The sequence below is a fragment of the Aristolochia californica genome, unplaced genomic scaffold (genome assembly GCF_029961685.1).
Source record: "Aristolochia californica isolate CCGP_79_NKW_82.1479 unplaced genomic scaffold, dmAriCali1.0.hap1 SCAF_1, whole genome shotgun sequence".
Classification (NCBI taxonomy): domain Eukaryota; kingdom Viridiplantae; phylum Streptophyta; class Magnoliopsida; order Piperales; family Aristolochiaceae; genus Aristolochia; species Aristolochia californica.
In genome coordinates this window covers 283,412-295,775 of record NW_027181770.1, presented here as the reverse complement: position 1 = coordinate 295,775, position 12,364 = coordinate 283,412, and the positions used below count along the sequence as shown (strand labels likewise).

The 12,364-nt window shown below is 36.0% G+C and overlaps 1 protein-coding gene across 1 annotated transcript; it reads left to right on the top strand.

Annotated features, from left to right (window-relative positions):
* Positions 1 to 9,889: 9,889 nt before the first annotated feature.
* Positions 9,890 to 11,246, top strand: LOC137959705 (NAC domain-containing protein 2-like). The gene is made up of 3 exons (XM_068807040.1): positions 9,890 to 10,064; positions 10,321 to 10,607; positions 10,752 to 11,246. The coding sequence occupies exons 1-3, from the start codon at positions 9,890 to 9,892 to the stop codon at positions 11,244 to 11,246; spliced, it is 957 nt and encodes a 318-aa protein (XP_068663141.1).
* Positions 11,247 to 12,364: the final 1,118 nt, after the last annotated feature.

Below are 12,364 nucleotides of genomic sequence, written 5' to 3'. Positions count from 1 at the left end.
AAAAGCTGCAAAAAATTATAATGTTCGTGAATAGATTATCAAGTGCTACATTCTTTCCACCTTAACTCAAAGAATAATATTTGTCATTTACTTGAGAGCAGTCAACAAATTTTTTTTAAATTTCTTTAGTTTTGGCTAAAATTATTAAAATATACATGATCAAAATTAAAAAAAAATGTTGCTAAATGTTGAACTTTTTTTTTTTATCATGGTTATATTTAGTTTATTTTATTTCCTGTCAAAATTGTTTCCTTGGATTTAAGGAAGATCAGGGACATGAATCTATTTTTTATATTATTTAAATTTATAAATAGGAGAAAAGGGTTTATAAACCCTAATCTCTCCTATCTCTTTTATTCTTATAAATTCTATAAATCCTAATAGTCGGTTTGTGAGTTAACCTGATTAATTCACAGAGGCTATGAAACACTTCTTTCGGTTTGATTCTTAGTTTTTAGTTTTCTCTGTTAATTTCACTTGTGAATCTATGGCCTTTATTTTGTTTAGTTTGTCAATTACTAATGTTGTGATTCTCTTTTGTTGGTCTTGCTCCTAATCCTGTAATGGTAAGGTCTTCATGTTCCACTTTCGTAAAACCTTTTTTTTTTGTCTTGTTGACGCTTTAAATTAAACTATCTTGTTGGATGTTCAAGTAATAGGATTTTAACCTTTGACAAGCTGGTTAAACGTGGGTCACAATTGCAAATCATTCCTACACTCTTTATGGTTGAGAGAATCAGATTATTTATCATCTCTTAGTTCATTGTTGGTTTTCACCAACAATCTGGTCCTATTTCATGGCCAGGATTGGCCTCAAATATTGTTTTCCGCCCAACTTCCGACTATTTTTCTCGTAAATGATGATTATCCAAATTCCGCTTTTGGGAAGACTATTTCAGAAGACTTGCTTCATTTGTTTCCCATTGGTGATGTGAAATGAAAGAAATCAGCTCCGAAGGCCAGGTTAGAAGCAACTGGAAACTGATCTCCTTCCCCTCAATCTCCTAGAAGTTGATTCTGGTTGAATGGACCCCCTAGTTTCTGTAACGATGAAGCAAAACTTCCAACCCAAGTCTTGCAGGATTTAGTGGAGTTCTTAGAACTCATGATGGTTCCATTTTGCAAACCTATGCTGGCCCGTTGCTTGTCACTGATTCAACCTCTATTTGAGTCCAACTGGTTCTTAATGGTTTTAAAATGTTCAATACAACTTGAAAACATTGGACTCCTCTAGAGGAAATCCTAGCATTTTCTTTGGGTTATATTAAAGGAATGAGCTATTGAGGAGGATCTTGCTCATAAAATAACTATACATTTTGGAATTTGGCGTGTGGATAGGGGTGTCAATGGGTTAAGGTTAAATTTGTATCTCATCATTTAAGAAATGAATATCTAGTAAGAGACTTAATGGATTTCCATTTCTTAACGAGTCGAATATAGATTTTACCTGTTAAGTAAATGGATAGATCATAGACAAAGTTAGAGACGTGGAGTCCTCTGCCCAAACCTCGATTGACGAAGTTGTTATCACCTGAGGAAGAAACACAAGAAGATGAAGTTCAAGAATACGACAATATATACTCTCTAGTGTTTTTGTCTCATCTAATTATATACCACTACCACTAAGCTCCTTATCAACTGTCAACAAGCACAATTTGGAGCTTGATGTTGTCAATAATATGGTCTAAGTCAACCGATTTGTTTCCATGGTTATTTGGTTTTTTCACGCATTGTCTACTTCTAAGAGGAAATTAAGATATTTAAACTTGGAAAATGAGGGTAAGGTTCTTAGAGATGTTAAAGCTAACGTCATCAAGGTGACTCCCATTAGAGACAGATGCGATTTAAATAGTTTTTATGGTCATCGTTATGTGGTACTTTGAACTCCATACCTCAAACTAGAGCTCTTAAATGTGGTCATGGAATCAAAGGACCAGTCTAGTATATTTTGTAAAACTATGCACTTTTCTGCCACTGTTATACTTTTCTCTTGTTGCTTTTATGAGGATCTATTGTGTATTTGGAATTTTCTTTTAGCAAGTGAGAAAATTTGTGTTGGTATCAAGATCCCCCCTTAGAGATAATTTTGATGATAATAAGCACTCACGTATTAAATGATGTGCGTTAAGTACATTATATATATCAAAAAGGCCCAAAAGGATATTTTTGGCAATATATTCGTTTGACACAGCATGGTTGTCTCAATGGTCCATGCAAAAAGGGAACAAGTAGTTCACGTTAGAAAGCACACCATCCAAATAGCCTAACAACACCATTTGCCTAAACAATAAGATCAAGAATCATTTCTACCAGAGAATGAGTACACCAGCCCAGAAAACCAATGACAGTAAAATGGGTAAATGAAGACGATCAAATGAAGTGTCAAAGGTTGAAGGAGTCAAGTCCATGCACAAAAGTGAAAATCTTAAGTGAAAAGACAAAAGGGGAGTAAACATATAATGAAATAGAAGTAAAAGGATTCAAACCCCTTGGGTGGGTTTGAATCCATAGGAGGATCCAAATCCAAGTGTTAGAAATCAAACCCTTAAGACAAGCAAACAAAAAAAAAAAAAATCGAATCCTAGTTACGAAAGATTTTGGAATAAAAAAGTAAATTTGAATCCCATACTAAAAAAGTAGGCTATAGGAGTCGAACCCAAGGATGGCTTAGACCACATTTGGGAAAAAAACAAAGAAAAAAGGATGTCAACCTAGCCACTTCTAACACAAAGAATGGATTTGACTCATGTATGGAACTGAAGTAGAGGAATCAAACCTAAGGGAGGATTCGATCACAAAATCATATCATTGGAAGGAATGAATTTGAATCCATGGCTAATGATTTGAACCCTTATTGTAGAAATTCAACTTATCATAATGTCGGAGGCAGATTTTGAGGGCTATAGGTCTCTACATTTTGTAAGTGAGTTACCAATATGTTCAATGGCAAAAATATAATTTATTTTTTTTCATAATTTTTTACTTAGTTTTACATATATTTTCATAAAATGTCAAAAGCAACCTTATTCATTCATAGCTGCTAGTTTTTTAATCATGCTATTTAACCCAAACTCACCCCAAGCAAAATCTTTTCTCCCAATAGTGAAAATCAAGTCTCTCAAGTCCTAAAACTCGTTTTGTGAAGTTTTAGCCTACTCTGAGCCTTTAAGTAAAGCTAAATTGATAAATTTTCATCATCGAACTAAGTATTTCAATGCTAATCTTTATTATCTTGATTGGATACTTAGAACTCAGTTCATGTAATGTGTGCCATTTGTTTTTAATATCATATTTGTTCAACCATTATACTGAATGTAGTTGTGAAATTGGCTACCACTCAAAATCTATATTAGCACCCTTGTTTATTTTTATAACATATCTTACATGCTTATATACTAATTTATTGTATTATTTAAGTGGGATTTTTTTGCAAAACATTGAAATTTTGGGATAAAATTTCAAACCCAAATATATACATGCTCACTCTTTGAAATAGAGTGATTGTACTTGGTCGAGTATACTAAACTATAACTATAACACTTTGAAATCATTCGTTTGAAGTTCATATTACTACTCGTAAGGTATGCTTTGAAAACAATTATAGCATTGAGTTGTTTTGTGTGCATTTCCCAACTTAAAAGAATCAATAACAAATTTACAATGAGCCTAGATTTTCAAATCAAGGCACCAAGGACTATTTTATGTTGTTGATCATATTGAATATATACTTAGGATTTGTGTACCTATTTGTTTAAACTTAGATTGTTAAAATTAGTCTATTGAGAGACAAATTACGTTTGGTTATATTGTAAGTAAGTAATATTTGCAATTTGGGTCAAGCGTTGAGTGGTCACGATGGTTTTCACCCTAAAGAAATTGAGAGAAGTTATTGTGATTGGGAAGTAGGGGTTGGCAAATTGGATTCGATGCTATATGAGCCATAAGACCTTGAATATGCAGATGTTGTTGAAAATCCCTTTGTGGATCTAAGTTTGTGTATCCTTGTGAGATATTGGAAAATCCATTTATTGGGTCTAAGATAGTGTACCTAGTTAGTTTTTGTAATCTAATTGTGGGTATACTTGTAACTTATTTTTTGTAGTCAATTAAGTGGTGCCTATGTGTGCAATATTGTAATTAGCATTAGTTGCAATTTGTTGTAAATGTTGTAGGACAACCCAAACTTTGTAGAGCCTCAAGGTGCTAAAAACGTCTGGGGGGTGGATTAGCAATAGAAGGATTGTGAACCATCTAAAAATCTTGTTTATACTTGATATGTGATTTCTCCCGCTTATATCCAAATTATTATGCATAAATATAAATAGTAAAACCGTTCTTTCAATTTTATTAATTGAAAAGATACATACACACACTAGGATTGACCAAAAGAAGTTAAAAATAGCAAACAAAAGTTAAAAAACCGATTCACCTCCCCCCACCACCACCACCACCCCAAGTTTTCTCTTCACAAGACCTTACATTTTGGTTTCTTTTTGTTTGTAAAAAAATTGATTTAGTTAAAAATGGAAGATGTTCCTAGCATGATGGTCTACTAGGTTTACTCAATGGAAGTAAAGATTTTATAATATGGAAATTGTTGTTAAAGTAATGGAATATTGAAGTTTTCTTTCAATATAATAAGTCTCTAAAGTTCCCTACGGTAAAGGTTTGATCATATTTGTGAATTTTCATTCTGAATGGCATTACGGGCTTTTGATATCCTTCTTGGGATTGTAAAATAGATTATCTTCATTGTTAGCTGGATAGGTGTGAATAAGTTTGTGCTTGGGATCTTTGAGATTTTCTTTTTGATGCTGAATTAGGGATTTTCTTTGTTACATTTAGAAACATATACGTGAAAAATCAGAATTTGAAGAATTAAAAGTGTCGAGTCACTATGTTAGATATAAAAAAAGTGTTTACTTTGACTATATCCAATCATTGGAATGACAAAAATATGCTTATTTAGTTTCTCAAAGTTTTGAAATTTAGCTCGATTTTGGTGGCCATCATGTTTGCCAATATGAAATGGATCCATATTTGATTGGACAATTATCAGTTCTAAGAACCTTTTGGTGATATTTTCAACAAATATGAGCATGTTTATATTTAAGGGACAATTTAAGGGTTCCTACAATGTGTTGGGACATTGTGAAGAGGGTATGGAATGTTTTTGAGAGCCACCTATGCTATTCCATTTGCCATTTGCTATATTATTCACACGTGGAAATAGCAGCTTAAGGTAGTTGAAAATGACTACTGGATGGTCGAAGTGGTGATGGTATCAAGTAAATTGATAGGTTCTTGCCATGGGGTGAATGTGGAATTTTATAAGACAAATAGTAACGTCTATGTTTGAGGGGTAGAATTTTGGACAATGAGGAAACAAATACATGCAGCTTGGGTGAAGACAAGAAAGTTAAGAATTGAGATGGATATGTGGCAAAACTAGGAAAGATAAAATTAGATGTGGAGACTTAGTGTACTTGGGATGACACTATATGTGACAAACTAATTTCTTTGGTATGGTATGAGCAGGTGTGATATGAACTTGTGTGATGTAAGACCTGGTAGTGCGTCAAAATTTATTGATGAACGTAGGAGTGACTAGAAATTTAGTATCCGAAATAAACTGATGAAATTTTTTAGGAAAGATTTATTAAAAATATTTATATGGCATTATTTTAATGACATATAAGAATCGAAAAGGATGTTGTATACACCCAAAAAGACTGAACTAAATATTGGCGTTGATTGTTAAAAAAAATAATTAAATGTTAAAGTCGTGTATGCAATTTGCTCTATCCTTTGGTTGCCATGGTTGGTACATGAAATGGCTTTGATTATTCTATTTTCATTAGTAAATGTTCTCATTTAGAGAAAATGTGTAATAGAACCAACCTCCCATTTGCATGCAAGGAGACTTATTGTTATGATATTGTGGTTTTCACCCACTACTTTTAAGGAGTTGCAATAATTGGCTGATTAACTAGAAATAGAGGAGCTGGAAAATGACGTGTTAAAATTGAGTTCAGGTTGATCTTGAAATGGTTAATCTCAGTTAGGGTTATCTTTCGTATTAATAAGCTCAGGATATTATCTGGATGAGACAATTCTTCACAACATGAATGGAGGCGGCGGTATGATTTTGGAAAAAACCTTCAAAGGTAATTATCACAGTCATAATCTGAGGTTGCTAATGACCTTACCTTGTTATATTCTCGAGGAAAACATAATTTGGAACCTTTTTTTTTTTTTTTTTTCAAAATACATGAAACTTGGATACCTGAAGATTGCATTTAAGCTTGTCCATATTTAACCCCATTTAGTGAACCTACTCAAGTCTTGAACCATATCTGGACTAGAATTGCTCTTCTAATGGCTTCCGTGATTAATTATATTGGAAACCCATCTTGATTTCTTATCAGTAGGGGTCCCTTTTCCTTTCGAACTTGGCTCTCCTAAAAAACTTTCCGCCAGCACACGGAAAGTCACAAATTTTTCTTTTCTTTTTTTAATGCAGGTTGAAGGAGCTTGGGCATCGTAGATTCAAAGAAAATGAACTTGACGTGTCCTGATTCTTATTGACTGTATTATCTGTCCACCCTGAAGACAATTGAAGTCTGTAAAAGTCTCTTATTTATGTATCGTTGTTTACTTCTCACCATCTTTCCAAGATGATTACAAGTCAATATTAATGTGTAACCATTGGGCTTTGCATTTTTGCATTTCAGTTACTGAGTGGCAATTCTATTTCTATGAGCGAGCAGTGGATTTTGTGTCTGGTTTGTCTCCATGGAATTTAGATCATGAAGCTTTTTGGTTTCTTTAGGATAGATGTGCAGTGAATTCTGGAGGATAGGTTGCTTGTCTCAGACCCATTATCTCTCTTCAACTCTCAGACGAATCTCTCTCACCAGGCCAAAAAAAAAAAATTGCTCTACTTCTATTTCTGACATGTTTATGTGTTTTTTTGTTTCCTTGTTTCATGTTTTTTTGTTTTTGTGTTCTGCTTCATTTATTTATTTCTTTCGTTCTATGTTCCGTTCTTTTCCTCTGTTTCTGTGTTTTTGCCCGAGACTCTTTTTACAAAATGGATTGTAGTCCAGGCAAAACCATATTTTTCTCATCCTAATATGCTGTCACTGATAGAGCTTGAATACTCGATGGCCTAGGATCTTCCTCCCCACTGGCAATATCTCTACAATCGGTAATGTCAACCTCCAAATCACCCGCGTGATCTTCTACATGAAATCTCTCTCTCTCTCTCTCTCTCTCTCTGGTTGAGAGAGTTTCAGAAAGAATCATACTAGATTTGTAGATAGAGCAATCCGGTGTCCTCGACAGTTTCCTTGCTCCACTGCCCTCTAGAGTTTACAGGAAATAGGAATTGAAGAGCTTGATCTTCCCTTTTTTGTAAGTTACTAATGAGCTCTATGAATCATAAACAACATTGTGAAGTAAAAATAATCTAGATAGAATTGACATTATCTTCATTAAATCATAAACTAAATCAATTGGACCTCCACAAGAAAGGGTAATCTTGAAGGCAATGCATAGACAATATTGTGAAGTAAAATTAATCGAGATAGAATTGGCATTATTTTCATTAAATCATAGACTAAATCAACTAGACCTCCCCAAGGGCAATCTTAAAGGCAGGCACAAAACAAGAAGATGGGTTGTATAGGCCCTAAGCATTACTATTTGGTGATGTTTGAAAAATAACGCTGTCATAGATTTTTCTATTTTCATTTTTTCTTTCTGTACATTGCATGGTGTTTCGTCTATTTACATGTCTAGTTTCAAAGAGGCTTCTTGTAGAGTCTAAGTTGAGTCTCACAGGAGCACTATACTCCAATCTAAATACAATTGAATATTCATCACACATAAATTCAAATCTTATGGAGTTAGAAGAGAAAATTGGGGGAGAGAAAGTTGGGATTTCATTGCTCTGGTATTCTCCTTTCTCTTTGTTTTTTGCTGCATCTTCTAGTGCCCATAAAGATTTTAGGAATCCATGCCTTGTATGTCTATTGACCCATTCACCTAAACTTACCGGACCTAGATTTGGAAGGTGGGTTAGTTCTTAGGGTCAGGCTTAATTATCTTTTCCAAGTTGTCCTCAACTCTTCTCCAGTCAGGCATTCGATCTGATCAAGTTCAGAAGTGTTTTAACAGCTGAAATCGGTGGTAGTTGCTCTTGACTTTCGTCTTCTTTGTGCTACTCTGTTGTCTGCTCTTCCGGACTATTCACTGTTACTTCTACTTCACGGGTCCAGCAAAAAATTCAGCCTCTACCTAAAGCAGGTCCCTGTCCTCTACAAGTCAACCTCATCGGTGCCGCCTAAGTTCCCGGAAAATGACCTCTTCTGGCCTCCTACTTGTCCCTTAATCTCTTCTCTCTTTTCCATGGCTTTTTTTTTTTTTTTTTTCCGCTTTTTAGGGTAAATCCTCCGCGGCTTGGTTGGTGATACTAAATCTCCCTTGTGAATTTTCTCCATAATTTTCCCATTAGTTGAAAGCGTTATCTAATGTAATCAGGTATAGACAAAGTGAAAGGAATTTCGAATCAGAAGAAGATTAGGAGCGATTAAACTAGTCTGTTGTGTTAAAATAATTGGGAAGGTGAACTTTGTCTCATGCTGTCAAATGTCATCAGTAGAGATAAAACTTTGTTGTGGGTTGCTTTCCTTGCATTTGTTTGTGCTCGTTTTATCGATTAAAATGTTGGAAAAGAGAAGTAAACAAAACTGACTTGTTTTCCCTTCATACAATGATCAAATAGTGGAATCATTTGGCCAAATTTAGTGCAGCAATGTTTCGGAATTAGTCCCACGATTCTGTGATCTTGCATCAAGTTCGGCGTATGCGTTGATTCATCCGAATACTAAGGAGACACTCTCTTGCCTCTGGAAGCATAACGAGTAATCAAGTAATCAATTGCTCCAAATCAAATTACCTGGAAACAACAAAAAGGGAAAATTAAATGAGTTGATTCAAATAGATTGGCCAGAAGCAACGGAACAGAAGGCTATCAGTTATCATGAATATGTTATTCATGTTTCGAGTAGAGAGTGCCTGAAATGGAGGAAGACGTTCCAGGCAGTTACCATGAACAAGACTTGTTTGTCATCTCATAAAGCTTCTCCTTTATCTGAATTAAGAATTAAAACGTGTCGACGTCCTGGTCATTGAGAAGCTGCTTTCATATCTGAAAAACCGAAGGTTTGTTTGCGCTTGAAATTCCTACATTCTCTCGCACCTTCTTCACAGGTCCTCTAAATCGTTTTAGGTGGACGATTTTTCGTCTCGCTAGATCAATTTTTCGGGACCGAGTTTTATTGAATTGAAAAACCAACTTGAACGACAAGAAGAAACACAGAATCGGACGAGGAACTGAAATAAATACTAGGCCGTGACTCTGTGTAGTTCCATTAACTATCCTCGAATAATCGTGAAATAGAGAAGCTTGTCTGGACTTCTAGGATGGTTGTCAGTGCTTGGGGGTCCCATCAGGCGAGGTGGTTCGATCTTCAAGTACCCTGCTAATCGAACAGCTGAGATCAAGCGGGTGTGACTCAGATTGGAAGGGGAGAATAAAGAAAATGCTTAAGCTTGAATTCATAAATGGATTCGAAGGGAAACTGCTCTTTTTCTCGTACTGTCCACACGTGAGGAGAAAACCCTGTACATAGCAACTCGCGAGTAGGCTTCCTCAGAAGCGACGTGAAACAGGAAGTTATAAAACTGAGGAAGCGGTGATGTCTCCAACACTTCTTGCACCGGTTTCCTCTCCAAGACAATCTCTTCTTTGTTGGCGAAGAAAGTGAGGCTGCCATATCGTTGTTCTAACGAGATCAGTCTGTACTAATTCCTTTGCGCAGCCATGGAAGCTATGAACATGTCTAATCCTGCTCTCCCTCCGGGGTTCAGGTTTCATCCAACTGACCAGGAGCTCATCATTCACTACCTCCAGAAGAAGGTCTCTTCTTCACAAACACCTGTCATCTCTATCATCGCAGATGTTGATCTCTACAAGTTCAATCCGTGGGAACTACCGGGTGCTTCCTTCTCACTCTGCTAATTTACCTCCTTTTTCAATACATCCTCCAAATTTCTATGTATGCTTAGATTCTTCACATATCTCTTCCTTTGGATGTCTGCATCTCCATAGAACTTGTGCATGATAATCCATACTCTTAGCCTTACATAAACGTGCATGTATATAAGTCAGCTTCATGTTTGTAGACCAATATAAAGCTGATTCGTTCAGCTAATAGGAAGTTTAAATTGGAGGATTTAGTTGTTCTTTATCAGGGAAGGCGCTTTTTGGGGAGAGCGAGTGGTTCTTCTTCAGCCCACGAGATCGGAAATACCCAAACGGAGCTCGTCCCAATAGAGCAGCGGCATCTGGTTACTGGAAAGCTACAGGAACGGATAAACCGATCCTTACAACGAACGGGACCCAGTGTCTTGGGGTGAAGAAAGCTCTGGTCTTCTACACAGGTCGCCCTCCCAAGGGTCAGAAAACGGACTGGGTGATGCACGAGTACAGGCTTCTGGATACTACACCTAACTCCCAGAAAATCAAGGGATCCATGAGAGTAAGTCCAATTGCTGATCAGACCTCCAAGTCAACATAGACAAGCTTTTCTATAAGAATTATCGATGTAGTTCAATGTATTTTGCTGTATTCTCTCTCTTCTAAGAGTGCTCTTTCAAAGTCAGCTTCTCTAACTCTCTTTCAGTTGGATGACTGGGTACTATGCCGAGTTCGCCAGAAGAGCAGTTTGCCTTTACAGATAGGTGGTCAAAGCGAGTATTCGTCGGATACGTCCCCTTCCTTCGAGGATCGACGCAGAGAGAAGCCATCAATAAGAAAGAGAGACGATTTCTTCCAGGAGACAGATTATCAAGTGTTTGATCGTCTGTGGGCGTCACCCCCGCAAGAACCCCCCGTCGCTTGCAAAAATATACCCGCGATCTTCCAAGCAACCAGCGAAGCTTCAAATCAACAGACGATTTCACATGGGAGTCCTGTCGACCCAGAAGCAACGAACCGATCTTCCTACCAGATACTCGACTTCGATTGCTTGAGCAGAACCATGTCAATCGGAGCATTCGATGAGTTAATGCTGTTGCCACCATCAAAGAGGCTTACGAGCGGAGGCAGCGCCGGTGAACAGTCACCTGCTTATAACTCCAACCTGGCTTCATGTTTTCCGGAGTTCATCGTGCAGTAGTTTCGTTTCTCTCCCTCAAGATTTTGTGAGCCACTTTTCAGCATCAGACATAACTATGATTCTGTCTCATGCTGAGACGCGGCTCAGGAAACTCTTTAATTATGACTGTCTTATTTTTGTTCCAGCCTAGTTGAAAAGTACTCAGGGTTATGAGACGGGGTGGGTCTCATGAATCAATTGGCAGAGGTGATTTTGCATGGCTGGTTGGATTGCTGTAGTTTGTAAATTTATATCCATGTTTGTAAAACAAAAGTGTGATTGTGTATATATATCTATTAGCCATAAAGTACTTGAAAGAAGTTTATATGCTTACTGGATGAACAGACTGGTAGTCAGTGGGTTACTGTAGAATTTCTGGTTTCTTGATATTATTTAGGGCCTGTTTGGAACCAAAAAAAAAAATAAATGGTGGGATAGGTGATGGGTCAAAGCAGGGATGGACTAGAAACGCAGGGACAAGGCAGTGATGAAGTTGGATTTCATTCCTTTCATGTCGGTTTGGGTTCTGATATGAGTTTAAAAAAGAATCGACCCAAATTAGATTTGTATCCACCCTAGGCATGATGTTCTAAAGAGATAACCTGGTAAATAATATGATTTTTTTTCAAGTTGAGCATAACTCCCGTAAATCATGTCCAACTCATTTTCCCTTCTTAGAAATATCTTCATTATGATAAAATTTTTAGCTCTTTCGGAAGCTTCTTTAAATTTTACTAATTTTCAATAGAAACTCTAAAAATTCACCTTTTGGCTCTTTAGTACCTTTTTAAGGAAATATAGGAAATGCATTTATAGTAGAAATACGTTTTTAGGGACCATTAATGCTTCTTGTTCTCTGAAAACATTTTTCTAGATGAAAATTCTTATCAAGAAAATCATATAATTTTCCAAGTAAGATTTTTCAGCCTAGATGGGGCAGAAAACTGTATGATTTTTTTTTTATTAAGTATTTGATAATTGATAGTGTAATACTTTTAGCATGAAGTAAAATTTTATGGTAAATTTGTATTTGATATTTTGTTTTACTAAAAATTTATCTGATAAGTACAGTAATGTGTACGATTGATTATTAATTTTAATTTATTTCCTTATAAAAGGCACAAGTCTATTTAATTTCC

Excerpts from the sequence above, each read along its gene's own strand:
- LOC137959705 (XM_068807040.1), top strand. The coding sequence starts at position 9,890 with ATGGAAGCTATGAACATGTCTAATCCTGCTCTCCCTCCGGGGTTCAGG. Across the intron at positions 10,065-10,320 it reads CAATCCGTGGGAACTACCGG|GGAAGGCGCTTTTTGGGGAG; the intron begins GTGCTTCCTTCT and ends GTTCTTTATCAG. Across the intron at positions 10,608-10,751 it reads AAATCAAGGGATCCATGAGA|TTGGATGACTGGGTACTATG; the intron begins GTAAGTCCAATT and ends ACTCTCTTTCAG.